Source organism: Amia ocellicauda, chromosome 15, assembly GCF_036373705.1.
Source record: "Amia ocellicauda isolate fAmiCal2 chromosome 15, fAmiCal2.hap1, whole genome shotgun sequence".
NCBI classification, from domain to species: Eukaryota; Metazoa; Chordata; class Actinopteri; order Amiiformes; family Amiidae; genus Amia; species Amia ocellicauda.
The window spans coordinates 23,182,386-23,206,640 of record NC_089864.1 but is presented as its reverse complement, the minus strand read 5'-3'; the positions used below and the strand labels follow the sequence as shown (position 1 = coordinate 23,206,640).

Below are 24,255 nucleotides of genomic sequence, written 5' to 3'. Positions count from 1 at the left end.
TGCATCACTGACTTCTCCTGCCCCACTTGAGTGCCTGTTATTAGTTGCCAGCGAGGTCCTGGGACTCGCACACTGAACTCATGTTCCTCATGCAATGTACAGCGAGGTTGTCAAGGAAAATCAGTTCAAATGCTGCGACATGTTCCTTTTCACTGCGGCTGTACTGTCAGCAAACATAACCGTAATGGCAATCTTGACAACTTTGTGACTTCAGGTAACAATTGTGCCGTCGAGGTCATTTTAATTAGCGTTCACCCCGGGTCAGGAAGTGATCATAAACATATACAAACAATCCAACAGACAAAGCACTTTTTCCATTATTTTCCTAACAGATGGTTAGACTTTTGATTGTACTGAGCACATTTAGTTGTCTCCTTACCATATGGGGTTCGAGCTGTAATTGGCACCTAAAACCCCAATTTGCAATCTTTTATTTAATAAACAAACAATTACAGGCTGCATTTATTGCAGAGGTGCAGAGGTCTTTAAAATAATGATCCTTGCTCTAGTGCTTTCAGACATTAATTTTAATATGCACAGCACAGCTAAAGTACAGAAGGCTGAGCATCAGGTGCATCACAGTGCGGAGCAGGAAGACACGCTTGGCTAACAGGTTGCCATGTAGAATGTAAATCTGCCATAGCTAAAACACAGCAGCCCAGCTTTTGTCGGTCTGTTTTGAAAATGTTGTGGCTTATAAAGTTAGCAGGGAAATGGAGTTTTTTGAAAAAGAAGTTTCACACCTGTACGTAATAAAGGCAATCCCCGTCTTGTGCTGCTGTGTAGGTTCATAATTCATCTTTGAAGCAAGTGTTTTATTTTTTTTTTTTTTTAATGTTTGGTTTCCATACTAATAATACAAAAAATAAAATACAAACGCCCCTAAAGAAAGTGTCTCATGTGCTCAACAGTGCATAGTATATAAGAACAAACCAAAAACAAATTATTAATTCTTTTGAAAGTTTTTCTTTTCTATGCATTTATTTATTTATTTGTCTATTTATGTTTTCGTCTATAATAAAAATGATGACTAACCCGTATGTCCCGTATGTTTATTCTGCGCTCTGTTTTCAGGGTTATTTTTATTTTCTAAGTACCATTGCTAAGTGAAACTCCACGTGAAAGTATTTTTAATCATATGAATTCGAAGCCAGATTAGGATTGCATTACTGAAGATATCTTTTTCATATGTTTGGTTTCAGGAGCTAAGTATATATCCATCTATCTCTCTTTATATATAGTTATATGAGCTTTGACACTGCACAATATGTGTGGTAAGGAAAATTAAAGGGTGAAAATACAATTAATGGTCCTCCAGACACCTTCAGTTATCATGTGACTAGCATGCAAGTAGCTAGAATTCTTGTACATTAGTTAAGATGTGTGACATGTTACATGGGCTTAAATTTAGGTACGATAAATTATACTTTGCTTAAAACATAACCATGGAAGCCTGAATATATTTGATTTTAAAGTTAATGCAGTAGACTTAAACTTTTGAAAGAAAATAATAATCTGTCACCACTCACCTTCTCTGACAACTACTTAGTTTCAATTACTTTTACCGACCCCTGTCTCCAGTGCTTGCTAATTGTGCTGGAATTAATTACTTGTCATTGCCATTAACTGTAACTGCGGTGCAAATGACCACAACTCGGCTGTGCAAAATAGTGCCGCAAGCCGTATTCATTTCCAGTCGGCGTAGAAAGAAACCTTTTGTGATGTCAAAATGACAAATTGATTAGTATTTTTGACCGAAATCACATTATGAAGACAGATGGTTTGATATGGAGGTCATTCATTATCCAGTTAGTTGGGGAATAAATGCACCAAGGCCTTAAGGGGAAACCCGTCTCAGTTGTCCAGTTAAAGTTTACTAACGGGTACCAGAGTACAGGAGCTATGCAGTGGTAGTTTCCATACCTATTTCGGATGCTTTGGATTAGGATTGGTTTCAGACCAGTCCGTGAAGAGACCCTCCAGCACATACCTCTTCTAATGAGTCTGAACTCTTGTCTTGCAAATCTCCTTTGAAACAAGCGGCCCTATTAAAACTGAAATGGAGAGGAAATTTGTAGCTGTAACACTTTTGTCTACGAAATGGCTTGCATTCAAAAAGCAAGGTGCCTTTTTGTTTCGTCCATTTATGCATGTATGTTGGAGGGTGGTGGGGGGAGGGGAAAGGGGTGGGGAGTCTTTTTCACACAGCGCGGTTCATTAAGCATTCTGAGAGGGTTTGGATTTGCAGCCATGGCCCCTTGGGTATAACACCCCCCACCATATTTTACAACTAAGTTTGCATAATGAATGTTGTGTTTTTTTCCCTCACCTGCCCCAAGGCATTTGAAAAGCAATGTTGTTGTGAGCCAAGTCATTCGTATGTTGTCAAGAGAGTCCCGAGGTGACAGTACTTTACATTACAGTGGTGGGAGACTGACTTCCTAAAATTTGAAAGGCCCGTTTTAATGTGCAGCTTGGGAATAGGTAGGCAAGCCTCTCATTGCTCTAGTGCTATTCGTATTTCCTTGGCCCAGTTTGAGTAAAGCAGAGGTCTGTCTGAACTCAGGATAGGAGATGAGTGTTGTAAATCATCTTCGACTCTGTATTCAACCTTTGTGTGATGGCTGTTTTGTAAAAGTGTCCCGCAGTAACATTTACAAGTCACACGTTTTAAGAGCTCACCTCAAAACAACTTTACTAGGAGTACGTTTCTTGCGTTATACACCATACTGCCACAGAGTGAACTCACAGTATACGTTGTGCTCTGTGGTTACGTTTTTCTCATTTTGTACCTATTATTCTTCGGTCTTCAGGTTCATGCCTCAATCTGCTTGCATAACATCACACGGTGGTTTCAGTCACTCTCTTCCTCTCTCTGCTTGGTGTTTAAATGCACTAATTTCAGATGCACACATTTTATTGTCACGCTGGGGCTGCGCAGAGCTTTGGTGCAGGAATGAACATCTCACAATTTATTGTTATTATTATTTTTGTTTCATTAGACATCCAGGCATTTCCTCTCGACTGCGTCTCCGCTGCCTCTCAACCGTGTCTTGGCTTTGTAGGACTCATTGTCGCCAAACTCCGATTAGCTCGCTCTCCTGTGTGTGTGTGTGTGAGGGTGGCAGGGCAGGTCAGTAGATGTCTGGAGGTCATGTGGATTTGATTCATCGGGATGCCTCTGCAGTACACCGATCTCTATCGCAGCGCGAGGGCCCCTCCGCTCGAGTCCTCACGCGATGTGCCGCAATGTGTGGCGGCTGGCTTTGTTAACACTGCCCAGATTGCTCCATAATCTCATAATTGTGGGCCAGGGAGGGGAATCACATAACCCAAACTGACACGTTGATGAATCTGGGATGGCGAGCCAGGTTCAATGGCCCCCAGCTGTGCCGAAGCCAATATTCAGACACAAACAACTTCATCTTGCTTTGGAAAATGTGTGTGAGTGGGGGTTGGAGGGGTGGGGTTTTGCAGAGAAAGGGGGCTTAATTTGTTACTTTGTGTCACCAATGGTGCAGTACAATCCCCCTGGGCCCTCATAAGTATCCTGCAAATTAGACTAGAGGATCATCAGTGTGGCATGCAGTGTCTAGCTGATGTACTCCTCTTATGAAATCAATCTGTAATGTATTGCTCATAAGCGGCTGGGTGAAGCCCATGTGAACATTTCCTTTGACACCTCTGAGTTTGAGCCTGAATATATAGATCTAAAGATACTGAGATAGATATATATATATATCTACTGGCATCAGAAGGCGGTATTTTTGGCCGTTGCTTGTGTTATGTATGTTGTTGTATTTTTTCTTCTGTTTGGGTGGAAAAAGTGTCAAGTGTGTTTTATGTCTGTTGTGTAAACAAGGCATGTGTTGCTGCCCCTGCGCCCCTCACCCTTATAACCGCCACCCCGGGTTATTATTTGGGCTACACTTCAGGTTTCATTGCCTAGAGCATACCAGCCACAGTGTAATAAGCTGAAAAGTTGCATATATCAGCACAAACGCCTCTTTTGGGAGCTATTTTCGACTAACTATTCGTGCCAGGGAGTACTGATAGAACACTGTTACCTTAAAAGAGATTTGTGAATTCAGTAACAGTGTGCTGGAAATTCCTCTTCCGCTATTCCTTGAAGTGATTCATTTAGTCCTAACTGACATTATCCAGACATAACTTGTGCCCAGTGTGGAGAGCAAGGTTTCTGGGTTCCGCTTTTGTTCAAAGATGGACTAAAACTATATTATAACTATAAACTATAAGTGTTGCCTGATTTATAGCATTTGCACAGCAATTTAAAAAGCAAAGTCCTCCTTCCTTCGGTTCTGCTTGTTCCTTTTGTTCCGAACATCCTTGTGCTCAAAGTTAAATCTGATGTGCTGTTCATGAGCCATGACACAAGTGATAAAACTCCCACTGCATATAGTTGAGATCCATTGTGTTTCTCTCTTTCTTATTCATAGTTAAAAGTTAAGCATTGCTTTGAACTAGCATGACACCAGTTTGCAATGGTTTCAAAGTAGAACTTGAATTCCTTTTACATTCCATAATGTCAAATGAGCTTTGAAGAGACTTTCGTCTAAAAAAAAAAAGATGAATCCACGAAACCAATACTTCTCAATTTCAGTAATGTGGTCTCTGTGCTATCAAAATTCTTGTTTATTTCTCGTAGTTTTAAATCGACAATGAAAAATTTTGCTAATAACATTTTGAGCAAAAGCACTCCAGAAGTTCCCCCTTTTTTCTGTAAGCTGTTGTCTTGTTATTCTTATGTTTCATTTTGTATGAATTGCGTAGTAGACCAAGATCATCTGCTAACTTGAGCAAGTCCCCTCAGTCAGATGGTGTTTTTTACTCATTGCTCAGAAGTTATTGATGCTGAGAAGCAGTATTCACCGGTTACCTCTGAAAAACTTTGCCTCTTTAAGACAGTGGTACTATAGCAAACAAGCTACAATGCTTTATTTAGGGTGACACTTCTTATTTGCATTACCTTTTCCAGAACATTGAAAAGAAACCACTTACATATTTGCTATTCAGGCCACAGAGAAAATCAAACACATTTTATACTTGATATATTTTTCAAGCAGAACCTGAGGTTTGGATGGCTGTTTGGGATATCAGGTTGGATATGGCCTTTCTTGAATTTCTTGTTTTAAAAATCAATTTTTGCATATCTTTACTTCTGTTAGAATACCTAAAGCTGTCTTAAATCCTACATTTTGACCTGATAACTTTGAGGATTTTTTATTTCTTTTGCCAGAAAGAAACTTCTCTCTTAACCTAATTCAGTCTGGTCTATTTCTTATTATTCTCTGCTGGTGCTCATACCTCAATACCACATTCCACAACAAACTCCTGCACAAAAACTAGTTTTTTCTTGATTATGCCTGAATACTTATTTGAGCATCTTTTTCTACTTTTGTCGAGAGATAAACTGAATAGTTTTTTACCCATTGGCTGAATATGTGAAAATTGGCTTTTACTTTGAAACATCCAAACTGATTATAAAGGACAGTACTGGCTGAATTTGCATTGCAGAAATTGTCTGGTATAACAATAACAATAGCAATAATAATAATAATAATAATAATAATAATAATAATAATAATAATAATAATAATAATAATAATAATAATGCAGTTGGGTCTTTTATACCAGGAGAAGAAATGGCATCAGTATGGTAAGCTTGCATCAGAGAAACTCTTGCCATCTGGAGTTCTCTTTTGAAGATAGTATATCATGTTTGCATTCAGACGTGTTTGTGAGAATTGTTGGCGAAAGAAATAGTTCACAGGTGTGTTCTTACAGGGCAGGAAACAGATGTGCTCGAAGCTGAAATGATTATTTTCATACAAAAACAAAAAATAAGAATCGGATGTGTGTGTAAAAGTTGTAGACATTTATTTATGCCCCCTACTTTTGCTTTTGCTGTCTTTTAGATGTATGGATGGAGAAAATAACATTAATAGCCCATGAAAAGCAATAATGTCCACATATTCCTCTTTTTTTAATACAAAGGCAGAAAGGCAGACGAGAGTAAATTCATTAATTGGTTTTGTTTGGTGGGGCTTTAGTGTGCCTTTGAATTGTATACAAATTGAACCACTTTGATTTCCACTAATAAACTGTTTGCTTCTTATGACAACTTAAGCTTTATGAAATTCCTCCCTGGGCAGATGGCACTGGCTCACTCGGTTTAGCGGACATACTTTGGTACAGTATGAGGTGGCAAGTCTGCTCCCTGGCTGTGTTGTTTGTTTTTCAGTGGTGCAGTTCACATGGGATGGCCAAAACGGGCTTTATGAAAACCATGCTGCAACATCTGTAGATAAAATTGCTGAGAAAGTTTCTTTGGAATGCTAATGTCCCTTCTGTACTTCTGAAGCCCTTTGTAATGGTTCTTTATTGTTGTTGGCATTTCAAAATCAAAGCTTTCTGTAAAATGTGGTTTCTCTCTCTCTCTCTCTCTCTCTCTCTCTCTCTCTCTCTCGCTCTCTCTCTCTCTTCTGAACTTAAGAGCACTGTTGCATTTGATGTTAGTAACTGATGGCTTTAAATTTAAGTTTCACTCTGAAAGCATATTTATCTTGGTGTTTTGTGTACAAAAATTAAATAATATAACCTAAAATTTGATACGTGTATAGCTTTTAAATGTGTATTGTAACAAGGTTAGAAATCTACTTTTTTAAGACTCCTGAGCTGAACTAAGCAGCAGTGATTGTGCGTTTGGGGGGGCAGCCTGTTCTATAGATATCAAATTCCTTATGCTGACCAGAGGCGTGCATGCGAAAGAATTTCCATTCGTTGATAAGCTCGCTCTCATTGCTGATTATAACACATTCTTTTATAACCCTCTTGCTGTTATGAGACTAATAAGCCCTTCCTCCCAACTGTATTGGAAACTATTAGATCTGTCATTATTAGACTTGGCCTATTGTACTCTACCACACAAAGCCAGGGACCTTGCACAGCCTTGTGGTGCGTTGCATTGCTTCCTTGTTTTCTTTGATTTAATAAAAAAAGGACTTTCCAGTAGGTCTTTGCAGGAGAAATTATTATGGAAATATAGGAAGAACTAAGCCACTTTCTGGGAGGCCAGTATTAATCCTGTCACTGTGGTTCAGTCTGGCTAATGTGGAGAGTCATGGCCACTTCCCACAGTGATAAGAAACTTTCATCTGGCAGTGATTTGACTGTTGTTGATGATGATAAAGTATTTTTACAACAATACGGTTACAATATTATTATATTGTCATATTGCAATTGGCAGGTGCTTGTGATGTGATATTCTGTAGGCTTTACTTACTGCTGAAGTTCTTTTGATAAATATTCGGAGAAGTATTGTACCATGCTTCCCAAATGCTGCAGTTTCCTTCTCGTCGGATCCACTCTCAGTTCATCCTCGAGTTATTCTGTGGCACCGAGGTCAGGACTGTAAAATGTAAAATGTTTTCAAAGCTGTTCTCCTTGAAGCTCTGTGACGTGGTGTGTTATGTTAAGGATGTATGGGCCATCACCCTAAAGTTACGTCAGGGCCTGCAGTACGCTGTTGCCTAAAGAAATATCACCGTTTGTGCTGTCAGTCATATTGCCCTTCACACACAAAAACAGCCTGATATTTATCGCATAATTTTGTGTGTAGTCCATTAACAGCAGAGGAAACGTCTCGCCAAATGCGGCCCTCAAGGATGTTTGGTGCGGCTCCCCAAAGCCAACCTTTCTGAACCTTTATTATATTTGTACAGTTTCTGAACATTTTCTGTTACAAATTGCACATGTCATTTGGGGGAAAATAATAAAACGACAATTAAAGTTAATAAAAAGGTACGATTTGGGACATATTTCGTTTTCACCAGTGGTTCATTTTCTACTGCGGCCCCCCATCCCATGCAACCTCCAGAAATTGGCCCTCCATCACCAGACATGGGGTACCCCTGCTGTAGAGCAATGACATGGGTCAGACTTGCTTACTAGTATCATTCATTGGTTCCAGATTTGGAGGTCACTTAAAACACCAGGACTGTCACTCTGGGTTGAAAACAACGCACAGATCTCCAATTATTATTATTTTGATTAGTAGTAGTTATGTTCCCCTCTGAGGGACTTGTAGGAAGAATTCTTGGATGTAAGAGAATCCCACTCTATTTAGACAGATGCTGGTCAGCGAATGAGGCTCTCTCTCTGTGCCGGAGTGCTTCTCTGTAGGTGCTGTTAGCAGCTCTTTAGTGATGTAGAGCTCCCTTCTTGTCCAGGATTAAAGTGGCTGATCATCCTTTACTCGTTTGGTTCAGGAGCCCGTCCTATCAGCCCTCGCCAGTTGTTGCCAGATTGCACAGCAGCCTTTGTAAGATGAGCCGTGATTGCCACTGAGGCGGCTGCAATAACAACAACAATAACAGCAACAACAGCTGCCCCAAAAACTGGATGTGAACTTCAGCCCTTAGCACAGACTCTGGTTCATTTGCAGTCATGTCCATTTCAGAAGGAAACCTTTAACAATGCGTGAGAGAGACCTGAAACCATGCCTTTACGTTTACAATCAAAACTGTTTTCATATTCCACCCCCGACACAAGCCTCCCCGCCACCCCAGACACGCCAGACTTGTTGGCAGGATAATGCCAATCTCCTTAATCCTTTTGTTTTGGAAAATATCCCCTAGATCAATTCCTTTTGCATTGTCTCCCCGTTATAATAACAGCCCCGATTTATAGGGCATTCATTTTGTATTTGAGCAAGACATACCACATGTTCACATGCAGTCTTTCTGTGGATTTCAATTATTGTTCACAAAGTTAATATCAGTCCTAGGTGGCGAGTGGGAAGGTGTGCTTTCGTCACATAAGGCAAAATTTATTGAAACAAATGTCTTAAGGAGTATTTTAAGTTCACTACTTTGTTTTGGAATCATCCCCTTTCTCAATTGTTAGATTCCCATCTTATAAAACACATTTTGTTTTTGTGCTAACTCTTTCTGGTTGCTTGGTTTATAACACACAAACTAAAATAATAATAATAATAAAAAAAACGGCAATACAAATAAAGACGGAGCTATGTGAATGGTATATTGTGTCACTCTGCACCCGCCTGTCTCATCCCTCTCACAGACCAATGTAGGTCTCTCGCCAAGGTCGTTCACAGATGGCTGCAGGTATGGAGACATGCTTGGCTACAAATGAAAGGACTTCAAAGCCTGGGCACAAGTTGTGGCTTCATTTTGATGTACATTGGAGGGGAATAAAATAAAGTAAGTTTAAAAAAAAAAAAAAGAAAAGGGGGGCAGAATAGCTTTGATACTCAGACCAGTTTTAAATGGTAAAGGTGTCATGGATCTTGTTAAATGTTATGGCTATGCCTTCACATGCAGCAGTGGCTAGGACCACCTTCAGTGGACCCAAGTGGGGGGTTTTAGCAACAAGCTAAAAGGTGAACGGGTTCTCCCTCTCTCACATTTTACAATGCTCCATTAATTTAACTGCCTGGTCATGGCTTGCTGACTGTTCCTCAGAACCAAGCAGTTTGCAAGAGGAACGAACAGAGCAAGAGGGCCGCAGCTGTTTGTGAGGGAGATGCAGGTTTCTGTGAATTTGGGTAAACTCCATTTGAATAACCTCCGCTTTACATGGTTGGTGAGATGACCTATTTGACATTTGCTAAATGGGCCCCTATCAAAAGGAATGTTGCTTTTTAGTCAGGGTTTGTTAATGGGTGGGAAGTGAGCAAAAGCTGGACTTGTTCGATTTCTCAATCGATTTCTTAATAATGGGGCATACAAATGTAACAGCTATAAAACGATAAGATTGTCTTCATAATAATATAATAAAATGAATTACTAAACAAATGGACAAATAAATAAACTTTGACTTATTTGCACTCATTTGCATTGCTTTTCTCATGTATTTCTCTTATGGTTTGGAAGCAGAAGAGGAAAAAGCCACCAGAGGATTTAAGTAAAGCTGATATTCCCAGGCAGGCTCAGTTCATTGTATAATTGCCTATACTTGCCTGTCTATAATAGGCTGCATTGCATGAGTAGGATTTTATTTGACTTATTAATTAATATGTTTAATTATCATTATTTGTTTGTATCTAAATTTATTCTAACCTAAGTACCAGTGAATGGAGCATAGTTGTTTTTTTTTAATTCTTATTCTTATTCTTTATTTTATTTTTCTGTAAACATACGTCCTTCAGTGTGGTTCCAGAAGTTAACAGGTGATTCCCCTTACTGGCGATTATAATGAAAGCAGTCTCCTCTGTCCAATCTTATTTGACTTGATAGGATGAGGGCTGATGCCTGAAAACCACAGGACCTTTATTAACCTGGCACCTTTATTATTGCCTCACTTCAAAGAAGCAAAGAAAATAGGGGAAGGAAAAAAAACAAAAAACGAAAATATAAAAACTCTCAGGCCTGTCATAGTCACTCACATTGACTTGTCTTTGAACCGGTCCAGTTCAGTCCAGCGCTGAGGTAGTGCACACTCCAGGGACTGATTTACTGCATAGCGGTGATGCATTTTTGCCCTCCTCTAGTGACTTCCGAATGCTTTGGGAATCAAGTGCGAGAAAGAAGAAAGAAAAAATCCTGGATAAAGGTCTCTCAAGTCCTTGGTGATTGCTCCTTGGCCTGACAGAGACAACAAAGTTGTTGTTTTCTGGGAAGCCACTTCAGAGGTCCCCGAAAAGTACAAAGTCTGGCCTTTGATTTATATGAAAGGATATGTTGTCCTTTGATAATACAGCACCATTATTTTTAGTTGACCAAGTTTAGACAGATGGGAATACAAGTGATTAGTTTATCTTCTGTAGTTTTTAGTCAGGTCAGAACAGCAGCCATTCATTCAGTGACTGCTGTCCCCTCCAGAGAGGAAAGAAAATGTCTTCAGTGTAGTAGCACATTTTCTATATGGGTGCCGGTCATATTATCTACCTACAGTAGGTTTGTCTAAGTTAAATTATTCCATTAACTATGCGTGTGACAATTCAATACAATACAATTCTTTCTAATTACATCAGAAGTTTGTGATGAGAATGTTAGCATGTTTAGCATATATACACAATATTTCTTTGTTTAATTCGTTGTTGGGATTCACACTTTCTTGTTGGCTGTCACGTCAAGAGCATGTGCATTGTCCTGCAATCCCCAAAAAAACATGCAAGATTCAAACCTTGACAGGATTCTATGTGTGCCGATTCCCAGCAGTGCAATAAAACAGGACAGTACTCAAAAAGGGTTATATATTGGCAGGGGAAATAATTGTTGATTCCTAATTTAAAATTAAAAACATAAGTACATAGAAATGGACAACATCAATCTAGAATTTAGAAAGGGTATTATAATATATCATTATGATTCAAATAATTTTTGTCTTTATATTTGTCTTGTTGTAGTTAATCCATTCTTATTACCTCAGAGGGATGACAGTACAGCAGTTTATTTCTACTTGAGCAAATGTGTCAGAACTTGTGTGTTATTACTAGGAAAGCAGCAATTGCTGGTTCTTCCTCATGCGTGCTGTCTTTTACAATTATTGTGGTCATTCAATATTCTGGAACTAGGCCCTTATCTACATACACCAAACTGCCAAAGGTAATGAATTGTACTCGAGGTCATGTGCTCTGTGGAGACTGTGAAGGGCGCCACGACCTGCAGTATGTATTATAACGCTCTGAAATTGTTCTGCCAGCATTGATGGAGTTTCATAATGAGGATGAATCTTTATCGCACAATGATCACATCATGTCACAGGGCTGGGAATTAAACCCAGTGGTTTTGAAAACATTTCATGGCCTGCTCAACAAAACTGAATCGGGGAAGAGGAGATCACAGGTGCCAACTTTGCTGGCTGCACATCAGCTGTGTCCGTGCAAGCGCAAAGCATGCAGCAAGCATTAAAGCCCAGGGTGGGCCTACAAACTAAAACCACAGTTTTAGGCTCTCTTTTGTAATTGGTCTGTTGTCCTAATGCCTTTTGGGATTCTCCCGCCACCCCTGTTTTGTTTGACAATGGCTAATGGATAGCATAATTCAACCTGTGTAGAGATCTGAAATAGAAAGTTATAGGGGAGTTGAAAAGGTTTGGTTACGCACTGCTGCTTACCCACAAACCCATTTGCAGTGCGAGTTGTGAGTGTCAGACATGTTCAGGTGCTCCACATTACAGTGCCCACATTAACTCCAGTTTGCTGCAGCACGCTCTGCAAACAAGCACATTTTTTCCTAATTGGCTTAGCACTGGCTTATTAAGCATGCGCTCCCTCACCCCCCACTGCAGAGAGGAACTTCTCCCTTTGAGCATTGTGTGTTAGGGACAGTCATAATGTTGATTAAATGAAGGATTTGCAGATCATATGTCACCTACTTCTGTGTCTTTGGTTTTCTCTGTCACATTGAGGGGTCCATTCAATGTGTTTTCTGTAATGTGTAACCACAACATTTGAACCAGTTTGAGTTGCTCAATATGATCAAATATGTTCTAAATATTTTGCCAATGTTGTTTTTCTTTTTGAGTAGTTAGATTAGCTTTTATAAAGTTCAACTGGTGGCTGTATTTTCAGGTTCACAATGCAATCGCAGTTCTAGCTTGTCTTTGTCTTGGATGCTTGAAAATATTAGTCTAATTTGACATTTCAATGACTGTACTGTTGGCTACTCCTTTGACATTATTAAACTGCAAAATGGCATAACAGGCCCAGTTTATGAGACCCTGATAAATTCATGAACAAGTTCATATAAAGAGTTCACTTATCTGATGAAATTTTACTTTTATGGTCCATAACATTTAAAATATCTCTAGAGTACAAAATATATAGGCTGCTAGTTGCATGTTTATTTGTATTTTAGCAGTCTGGGCGGATTATTCAGGAGGTAAATCTATATTACTTGATGTAGTGTCTTTTTTCTTTGTTAGTTTCTTTGTCTGCACATGTTGAACACGATTAGAGAAATCTTGGATACTATCTCCCAAGTTTATTTATGGAAAAGGTTTGCTAAGAGTACTGAAAACAACAGCAACGGCAAAATACATCTTGTTTCTTGAGTTCATGTGTTGGCTAATATGCTCTAAATCCTGTAATTTCTACAAAGCATTCAAATCTCTCATAACATTCCAGCCTTCAGAGGAAATTGCAGATTTGTGGTGGGCATTATGAAATGTTAAAAAATAATAACCTTGTTACCTTCGCTCTACAGTCCTGTTGATCACGAAAACAGAAACCTCTCTATGGAGAATGCCCATCCTTTTCTTTTTATCAGTGTGTTCTTGTTTCATTTCTGGACCCACTCCCTTAATCCAAATACTTGTAGTTATTTTTTCAAACCAGTTTTTCACTGGAAACGCGTTACGTAACAAACGTTTGCTGGCAATGTCACTAATGTCTCTCAGAGTTAATACAGTACCAGGCATGGCAGGTTTTCTGAGTTTTATTTCTGGGGCTTTCTGTATGGTTTGATTGTACTTTCCCCTTTTTGCCATAACCTTGAAGTAAAATGAGTTTGGTCCCAGCTGCAAGTTGACTTTAAATTCTTATCCTGTATGCAGTGCCAATCCAGCCACGTCTCTTGAATAGGAAGGGCAGGGATTGCTCAAGTTATAATTGAGGTACATCTTCATTGTAACATGTCTTTTTGCCTCTGTTGTTTTTTCGTATCATACTGGTAAAATGTTTTGTTTGATTTTAGAAGCACTATGTAGTACTGTATGATAGTATTCTGTTTCATTAAGTGGCAGAATTGTAATTCCCTCACTTGCACAGAGAAGGCCTTGTCGAAGTCTGGCAGAATTAGCAGCACAAGTCAACACCCTTAGAGGAAAAACAACAATAAACCTGCATACATGCAACAGGAAATGCAATGAGAAATAACAGGAAAGTGGAAATGACACATTGTGCTTCTGAACAAAAACTTGCATGGGTTCGATTTTCGTTTGTGTTGTTTGGGAACACATTCTATGGCAGAGTTGAAGAACATGTCGTAATCACTTATGAAAACCAACTCCCCTCTTCTGCCACCATTGAAAACAACCGAGCACAAAGGGCAGCCTCTGTCTCCCTTTGGAAATGATGTTGTGATGAAGTGGAGTCACTGTGCATGAAGCAGGAGCCATGCTGTAGCACAAAGTGTCAGTGAACCTCATTCTCTGTGAGTGCGTGATTCTTCTTCTATAAATAAGATGAGATGTGAGCTATAAAACTCGATGAGCTGGTCAATAGCTGCCTTGGGCTGCTTGTGCGAGTGCCGAGTGCAGGGACTGTGCTCTCCCACAGAGAAAGCTGTTTGTAAGCAGTGGAGGCCGAGTGAATCGGCAGTTGTTGGTGCGGATCTTTATTTGTGAGTTGTTATTTTCTTAGTGGAAATATTTCTTCAGGGATGGAATTTAGATTCCCATTGCATAGTCAGTTCTATCCTTTCCAAGCTCTTCGAGGTGCACGTTCCTTTCAAATGACACAGCAGAGATCGACTCTATTTAAAGATGTTTATTTCAACTCAACATGTAGGTCTGTACAAATTCTCAGCACAAGGTAAACATTAAATATTCAGCATCCAACACCTGGCTGATGAACAGGGGCCGCTGGTTGGAAAATCTGGATTGACTCACACAGCCATGCAATGGGAATTTTAAAATAAATATGATTCCTCTCCCTATTTCTGAAAAGACACCAGCTTTTATGAAAAGTTTAATGTCCTAAGTATTGTCATTGTGTATCTGGGGGGTTGTTAAATTATACACTCACCTAAAGGATTATTAGGAACACCTGTTCAATTTCTCATTAATGCAATTATCTAACCAACCAATCACATGGCAGTTGCTTCAATGCATTTAGGGGTGTGGTCCTGGTCAAGACAATCTCCTGAACTCCAAACTGAATGTCTGAATGGGAAAGAAAGGTGATTTAAGCAATTTTGAGCGTGGCATGGTTGTTGGTGCCAGACGGGCCGGTCTGAGTATTTCACAATCTGCTCAGTTACTGGGATTTTCACGCACAACCATTTCTAGGGTTTACAAAGAATGGTGTGAAAAGGGAAAAACATCCAGTATGCGGCAGTCCTGTGGGCGAAAATGCCTTGTTGATGCTAGAGGTCAGAGGACAATGGGCCGACTGATTCAAGCTGATAGAAGAGGAACTTTGACTGAAATAACCACTCGTTACAACCGAGGTATGCAGCAAAGCATTTGTGAAGCCACAACACGTACAACCTTGAGGCGGATGGGCTACAACAGCAGAAGACCCCACCGTGTACCACTCATCTCCACTACAAATAGGAAAAAGAGGCTACAATTTGCACAAGCTCACCAAAATTGGACAGTTGAAGACTGGAAAAATGTTTCCTGGTCTGATGAGTCTCGATTTCTGTTGAGACATTCAGATGGTAGAGTCAGAATTTGGCGTAAACAGAATGAGAACATGGATCCATCATGCCTTGTTACCACTGTGCAGGCTGGTGGTGGTGGTGTAATGGTGTGGGGGATGTTTTCTTGGCACACTTTAGGCCCCTTAGTGCCAATTGGGCATCGTTTAAATGCCACGGCCTACCTGAGCATTGTTTCTGACCATGTCCATCCCTTTAGGACCACCATGTACCCATCCTCTGATGGCTACTTCCAGCAGGATAATGCACCATGTCACAAAGGTCCAATCATTTCAAATTGGTTTCTTGAACATGACAATGAGTTCACTGTACTAAACTGGCCCCCACAGTCACCAAATCTCAACCCAATAGAGCATCTTTGGGATGTGGTGGAACGGGAGCTTCGTGCCCTGGATGTGCATCCCACAAATCTCCATCAACTGCAAGATGCTATCCTATCAATATGGGCCAACATTTCTAAAGAATGCTTTCAGCACCTTGTTGAATCAATGCCACGTAGAATTAAGGCAGTTCTGAAGGCGAAAGGGGGTCAAACACAGTATTAGTATGGTGTTCCTAATAATCCTTTAGGTGAGTGTATGTAGAGGTGGTGTATTCTGTTTTATTAATTGCAATCAAGTATTAAGAACAGTTTTGCTTCTTGCTTGAGTCTTGAGGTCTGTCTTATGTTAGAGCAAATCCTCTGCCATAGTCTGGCATGTTGTGTCTAGACATACACAGGTCAATTCATTAATGAATTATTTCTCCTGGCTGGTTCAGTAAATGGCCTTCAGGATCATAGTGTATCCTCTCATATGGCAGCATTGCATTTGCTGTAAATGTTTTTGTTTGAAAGTGTTATTGCTCTAATCAAAATATATCCAGTATGCTAATTGATCCAGTCACTCTAGAGGTCTGGTAGTGGTTTTTTTTTGGTTCCGTACTTTTGTCTCTGTTCTGAAATTGGATGCCATTAGTTTCACTGTCATTCAAAATTGTAAACGGAACATTCGGTGCATAGTTTCGTTTCACAATGTTTTTCAGGTTTAGCTCACACAAAAATATACAAACTTATTAACTAGCCTATAGTCTGTGATCCAAACATCAGGTAAGGTCCTTTTCCTGTTAAATAGCCTAAGGTGGTTATTTATATATTTATTTTTTATTAAGTGTTAAAATGTCTGGAGTAAAATCCATCTTTGGAAGGGGTAAAGGCTCAGTGCACTGTACATGTCTAAGGCTTTGTATGTTAATATGCTAAATCACATTTGGTCACCTTACCTTTAGGCCACTATATCAAGTTCATTGGGTGTGAAACCATGTTTGGTAAAAAATTTGTAAATTCCTTATTTTATTAACTTCAATGGACTTCAAAAGATCATAAAACTTTGGAAGTGGATAAAGGGACATTTGAAATTAAATTGCAATTACAGTACACAGACAAAGCACGAGTTTGAGATATGAATACGTTTTTGGGAGGTGGACCTCTCTCTCCTTGGTTAGACTTTGAGTATAGCTCTTGGTTCCTTTGTAGCAGTGAAGGAACAGCATGGAAGCAGTGTGTTTCATTGGAGATGCCATTCTGATTATGCAACCTTTGTTACAAGACATCCTTTCATTGAATTTGAGAATTAATTATTCTCTGTTGAAGGAAACCCCTTCCCCAGGTGCTGTTTTCTACAGTGCTTTTTAACCTGCAGTTAGGTGTTTTCATCAGATTCCTCCTGCTTTCTTGTGTGTCTCACTCATAGGAGACTCATCGGTTCGATTTTTAAACACTTGAGTTCTTGTACAGTTTATGGACAGTGGGTGTTTAAATCATACATTTAATTTGTGTTGCCCACTCCACATGATCCCTGCTGACTTTCCCCGCAGTGTCCTGCATGTAGCCGTCTTAAATGACTGTGTTTAAATTATTTTTAGCGTATCGTATTGGCAAAGGAAAAAATAATCCACAGAGTGACATCAGGCCCTCATAGCTTAAGTGATTAATGCCACGGCTCACTCTTAATAGCCCCACAGACATTCTTTATTATGTGCTGAATTACACTTGGCCAAAGCATTTTTAACCTGATTGAAAAATACAGCACATACAGAAAGTAATGCGTAAAGCACCAGATACGTGGGCATGACAGATGAGAGCAAAGCAGAAAGCCTCCAATGCTCTCAGCGTGCTTAATCAACTTGCTTAGCCTTAAATGTTTCGGCGCAATCCAGCAGCATTTAGGTTAAGCCCAGATGAAAGGAAATATGGTGGCCAACATCCACATTGTACCGTCTGTCTACTGCAGGACATTCTGGCGGGCGAGGCAATTCAAGAAGAGGAGGCAAGATTTACATTTCTTTAATCTGAAATACAGTTTATAACTAAGGATCTGGCTGCCCCCCCCCGACTACCCTTTTTTTCCCCTCCTCTTCCCAAGGAGCATGGAGATATCAGTGTGATGGCGTCTGTTTTACTACTCACAGTTTTCCTTCTCATTAATTATCTTGTTGTGTCTGAATACAGATCTGTCCCTTTAACCCAAGCCTTGCCGCAGTACTTGCAAGGAAAAAGAAGGCTTCTAGCAAAACAGGAGTGGCTGGTGGTGATGTACATGTTGCCCTTATATTCTTTTTATGCCAAAATCACATATTTTGCCTCCCTTATTTTTACATTTATTAAGGTATATAACTGGGGGTGTTGCATTCATTTGCTTTTTACACTCAAAACATGTATACTAACCCAATATAGATGTAGATTTCCCCCCAACATAGATCATAGACCTACATGAAAAATACAGAATGATACTCTTGCAGGTTTTCAAGAGTGCAGATTATGCTATAGATTCAGTTTTACCTTTTGAACATGACCCGGCCCTGTTTTTTCTATGGGTGGTTGTTCTCGGACTACTTGAACTTAGGCCTAGGTGTTTTTTTCTTGAAGCAAAAAAGGGTTCAGCTGAAACACATGCAAATTATTCTCATTTACGTGGAAGGACTGTAAATATGTTGTTAATTTATTTTTACTACCACCTTTCTGGTGTGCTACCATCTTATGCTTTCTATGCTAGGATGAAATTTGACTACAAGTCTTTCTAGTTTATGAGCATCTGCTATGCCTAGACCATGTTCTCAGGAACTTTGTAGTTTAAATATTTTTCTAATTTTGTTTCTTAGTTTTTTCCCAGTCTGTGTTGCCAATCCTGACAAATTAAGAATTTCGAGCTCTGAACAGTCTGGACATCAATGTGTATTGATGCTACCTTGTGAAGGAAGTTCTGTCATGTTCTTCTAGATTTCATGTGTTTGCAAGTGACCTTTGCTGACTGTACATAATTGAGCAGTTTTACATTTCAATAATTTCTCTTCATCTCTTTATATAAACCACAATGTTGTCACATACCACAAAGAGCTTCCTTACCTGCAGACACCCACGCAAAGTCAGTCTCCTCTTCCTATTTAGCAGCCTAGCCTGATACAAGCAACTAGAGCAGTTTTCTCAGTCTTCAGTTTACAGCTTTGTGATGAAACTGGTGCAGCTTTTATGAGGGTTGAGAGAGTAAAATGCATAGCTGAATGAGTTTCATGTTCACATTGTCTCATTTGTGTTTCTTGCCGTGTCCCTAGCTGGTCTGTACAGTATGATTGAAATTGTGCACTGCAAGTTGGGGACTTTTTACATGAAAGAAGGTGGTCTTTGTTCAGCACCCCTGTATTTGGTCATAATCTGACTTTTCCTTCCTTAACATACTAATGGATGTTTGTGAAATCAGCCATTGACTATAGGCTGGTGTGATTGAACTGCTGTGAACTCAGTGGTCTTTTTTAAGACAGCAGGTAGCGTTTCGCATCTCACATTTCTGCCTTCGCTTTATGTTTCCTCAGGTATGGCCTCGCAAGTGCAAGTCTTTTCCCCTCACACTCTCCAGTCAAGTGCCTTCTTTAGTGTAAAGAAACTGAAGGTGGAGCCGTGGTCTGACTGGGATATGACAGGGTACGGCACACACAGCAAAGTGTACAGCCAGAGCAGCAAGAACGTGCAAGCCACCCAGGTGGCCGTCAACGCCTCTCTCCAGGTCGCCAACTCTACTCTTCCGTACGAGCAAGCGGTAATCTTCCCAGCGAGCACCGGGCACATTGTGGTCACCTCAGCCAGCAGCACTTCAGGAGCAGCGGGGCAGTTGTTGTTTGGCGCTGGCCACAACCTGACCCGCCGCAGCACAGTCAGCCTGCTGGATACCTACCAGAAATGCGGGCTTAAGCGCAAGAGTGAGGAGATCGAGAACAACAGCAGCGTGCAGATCATTGAAGAGCATCCGCCAATGATCCAGAACACAGCCAGCGGGGCCACTGTTGCCACGGCCACCACCTCCACGGCAACTTCCAAGAACAGTGGCTCCAACAGCGAGGGGGACTACCAGCTAGTGCAGCATGAGGTGCTCTGCTCCATGACCAACACCTATGAAGTGCTGGAGTTCCTGGGCAGGGGCACCTTTGGCCAGGTGGTGAAGTGCTGGAAGCGGGGCACCAATGAGATCGTGGCCATCAAGATCCTGAAGAACCACCCATCCTATGCCCGGCAGGGCCAGATCGAAGTCAGCATCCTGGCCAGGCTGAGCACGGAGAGCGCCGACGACTACAACTTCGTCCGGGCTTACGAGTGCTTCCAGCACAAGAACCACACGTGCCTGGTCTTCGAGATGCTGGAACAGAACCTCTACGACTTCCTCAAGCAGAACAAGTTCAGCCCCCTGCCCCTCAAGTACATCCGGCCCATCCTGCAGCAGGTTGCCACTGCCCTCATGAAGCTCAAGAGTTTGGGGCTCATCCACGCCGACCTCAAGCCAGAGAACATTATGCTAGTGGACCCAGCCAGGCAGCCGTACAGAGTGAAGGTGATCGACTTCGGCTCGGCCAGCCATGTCTCAAAAGCAGTTTGTTCTACCTACCTGCAGTCCAGATATTACAGGTAAGACCAGGTGGCTTTGCTTTTTCTAAATACTCCTTCCTGTGTGTTCAGTCTATTGTGTTTACTTTAAGAAATAAAGTTTACAAAGAGGAGGCCATTCCAGGAGACCTTTGCACATAATGCATGAAGATGTATAGTTGTTCAGCACAATATAGCCTTTGTCTGTAAAATATAAACTTCATTTGAGGAGACCAGGAGAAAAACAAACAAATGTGCATGACCAAACACAACTTGTTAATCTGGGCAGGAATCTAGACTTCACCAAAAATAATAGTTTCATACAAAATGCTTCCAAATTACCTCTTAGCTCCAGTTCAGGTTAAAGAAGGTAATAGATATTATCTTTTGGATAAAAATGAGTTACTCAAATGAATGTCTCAAATCTTTGAATGCCTTATTTATTTATTCATGTATGTATTTATTTATGTATTTACTTAAATGTGACTCTACTGTCAAGGTAAGCTCACGGTATATATGTCACTTTCCTCTTCCTGCGATGCTGGCATGTTAGTTCTAGACATCTTTGGTGCTCATGTTTCTCAGCTTTCAGTTGGAAATCTGACTTCACTACCCCCCCCCACACACATGAAAAAGGAAATTCATGTGAAATTCATAGGATTGTTGATAAGAACGTTTCATGTGATAAAAACAACCATGTTGTGTGCTGCTTTGAAGATTAAGGACAGCACGTTTATTGAACTTTACAATGAGGACCCCACTTAGGATGACAACACCTGGGAAATATGTAATGGAAATGGATTTTATTTTTATTCCATAGAAGCTTTATGGAGAAAGAAAAACAACCAATGAAAACTCCTCACTGAATAGTAACTATAAACATCGGCAGGGCTTAGTTTAGGCCTGTCCCATGTTCTGGTTTCAGTTTCCTAGGGGATGTAAATCAGGGGTCAGCCGGAGTTCTTCTGTAATACGTTCTTGTAATCCATACGACCGGGCTCAACATTAGAAACAGATGACTTGCTGGGATGCATTTTTTTATACATGAAAACTTTTTTGGCTGCACCAATTTGTCCTGTTACCGTTTTACAGTTTGAGAAAGTTTTCAGTGTAGGCCTGCTGCTGAAACACAAATCTGCATCTGCCTTGTTTGAACTTAACATGTTCAACTGTCTAACCTCGTGTCAAGAGGTCAGATTACAATAAATGCAGAAAATAAATATATACAGCTTAAATGCTTTAATAACACCTTTTTATAGTACAGTTTGCATTCCAGTGGCAATACCCTCTAATTTTAAGATTAGGGACACTTTTCTGAAACATGCAGATATAATATGACAATAATGTGATCCATATGTGTTTTTAGATATTTGCTTTGGGGGGAGATAAATCTATTTTAAAAGGAGCAAGTACCTATTTTACTGGTTTACATTGAGAATACAAACACATCATTACTTAAAGACATTTTAAGAGAGATCCTAGTTGTCTTAGCAGGGCATAACTGGATCTCTCAGTGATGAATGTGGGCTTTTGTTGTACTTGTACTTAGTCTGGTGGCTCAGAGACCATTAGCAGATATAGTAGAAAAAGTCTGCACTGTTTATCAAATGCAGGTCAACATTTTTCGTTTCTCGGTAATACTACTGTAAACATCCCCGAACTGAAACTCCTTTGAAATTTCCTACAAGCAGTACTGGATCCTGGAATCCTGCTGGATTTTTTTTGGCTGAAAAGTGGCTTTTTTGACTCCTTGATTGAGAAAAGGTCTAGTTAGCAGAGAAGGACACATCAAAAGATAACAATTTATTGTTATTGGAAAGATGTACTTTCTGTAGGCCTAATTCTTAGTCTGCAGAGTTATCCGAGTGCGACGTAACCCAAGATGGCAAAATATTTACGCTTTGTTTCTTGCATGGGAATCTGAGTACTGTACCATCTCCTGATCCCTGATTCACAGTAGGACATAGAAGGAACTGATGACCAGTCTCAGACTATCAGTTGAAAGCTATGTCTTTTTTCCCCTCAGAGAATAGGATTTACTGTTGTAGTCTGGACTGCTAGCAAAGCTTCTGCTCAGGTCTGCTGCTCTAGAAGCTGAGGGTAAAAGTCAAACTCAATAACTCTAATCAAAGGCCTTTCTTTTTTTAAAAACGGATACTGCCATCCTGCTTAGCAATCGCAGTGTTTCCAGTTATCATGTATGACGTTTTCTGTTTGTGGAGTAACACTGTTTATCACTTGACAGAATTGCCAGGATTGTGAGAGTGTTAATAAAATATAAAAAATAAACTGTGATGGGGCAGTATATTGGCAAATTAAGTGACTCTGTGACTTTGCAATAAGCCTGCACATCTAAAATAAGATACTTGTATGCCGAGGAACAGAAAGTATTATAAGTTTGTGAACTTTTTCCTTTAACTAGAGACACTAACCGCGTGACCTCTTGCACTTCTGTCATTGCCTAGAATGTGAATTGCAGGAGAAGGATGACAGAGATATATTGAACAAATAATAATAAGAAAGGAACACGAATGACATTTTTCGAGTTGCCGTTCTTGATTCTGACTGAGGTCTGATTGATCAGAGCCTTTTATTTGATTTTGAATCATTATTTGATTCGTGTTGATTCCACCCTATGACTTCTTTTCTGGATGTCATAAAGCAGCTTTCTCAAGAAAGGTCCCAAAGGGTGCCAAACAAATCTAAGAAATGACGTTAATATCGGATTGAACCAAATAAGCGCCCACTTTGGAGCCATGCAATACTCCCGACTTTGATCTGAATTTCAGATTCTCGGTTTATTTCCTGCTTTAATACCCATATTCATACGACACAGGGGAAAGTCTTGCAGTTTGGCATTTCTTATGTTTATGCCACAGAGACAGTTTGAAGAATGCTTGTTATTACCATTTTAAATTAAACATTGCAATAGCGTATAATTTGATGTCAAACTCTTGGCAGAGAGGTCAGGTTTCAAAGTATATAGCTATATTTGTATTCTTTGTCTGCACATGTCAAGTCAAATGAAAATAATGAATCTGCTCAGTAGTAAAGTAAATATAGAACAGCATTGGCTCAGTTGTTTTTTTCTCCAGTTCAATCTCTTGCTATGGTAAACGGTATTTTACATTTCATTCCATTAAGCTAACTTCAGCTTTTAATTTTAGACATCCTTAATCTACCGCCTATTACACACACCCTCAGGATTGGGATTTGGAATCTCACCTATGTTTGAATTCATAACCATCCATGATTTTTGATCCAATGCCAACTCTCCATTAATTGGTCCTTGACTCAGCAGAATAAGCAGAATTTTCTTTTCTTCCCTCTCTCCAGAATTTATTTCAACGAACAGTTCACGAGATGAACTATGAAAATAGCAGTTGTATACAAACATAGATGTATTGGGAATGGAAGCTGTTTAAAGATAACTTTTCTTACATAATACATTAAACATTCAGTATTTGTTCACCATGTTCCCTGTAGTTATTTGTTCTGGCACTCGTGTTAATGTGTGGAACAATAGCTTCAGAATGTCTTGCAGTTAAGGCCAGAATAGACAGCAGCTCTAAGCATTCTCCTTTGTGTGTTTTTACTGCGTCATATTGTGTCAGAGGATTGTGCCTTTACTTGAATTACATAAACTGCAAATTCAACATCTGTTATAGAAGGCTTCAAACTTGTATTGCTCAAGTGGGCTTCTTGCGTAGGGTTTCCCAGATAAATATGTGTTCCTTTCTTCACAGTGCATTTGCTGTTAATGAGGGACACAAAACCTATGGTATTTTTCAAGGCTCTTGTTTATCCAGGTTACATCCCCTAACGTAAGATGTTTTTTGTTACTTGGTGATGTAACCGGTAATCTTACATCATTGTCCCAATTCAGATAAGTGATTAGAGTGATGTCCATGTACAAAAGTAAAAAAGAACAAACTGTTCCATTTGCTCAAGAACAATGTAGGGACTGTAATGTGCAAATAACTCTGTACAATGTTTATT

The 24,255-nt window shown here is 39.9% G+C and overlaps 1 protein-coding gene across 7 annotated transcripts in view; it reads left to right on the top strand.

The window, feature by feature from the left end:
- Positions 1–24,255, top strand: part of hipk2 (homeodomain interacting protein kinase 2) — an 84,160-nt gene that overhangs the window by 3,067 nt on the left and 56,838 nt on the right. For all 7 annotated transcript variants that reach the window (XM_066724201.1, XM_066724203.1, XM_066724202.1 and 4 more), the window contains exon 2: positions 19,215–20,298. In XM_066724201.1, coding sequence (XP_066580298.1) covers positions 19,215–20,298 — 1,084 coding nt within the window. The remainder of the gene's footprint in view (positions 1–19,214; positions 20,299–24,255) is intronic.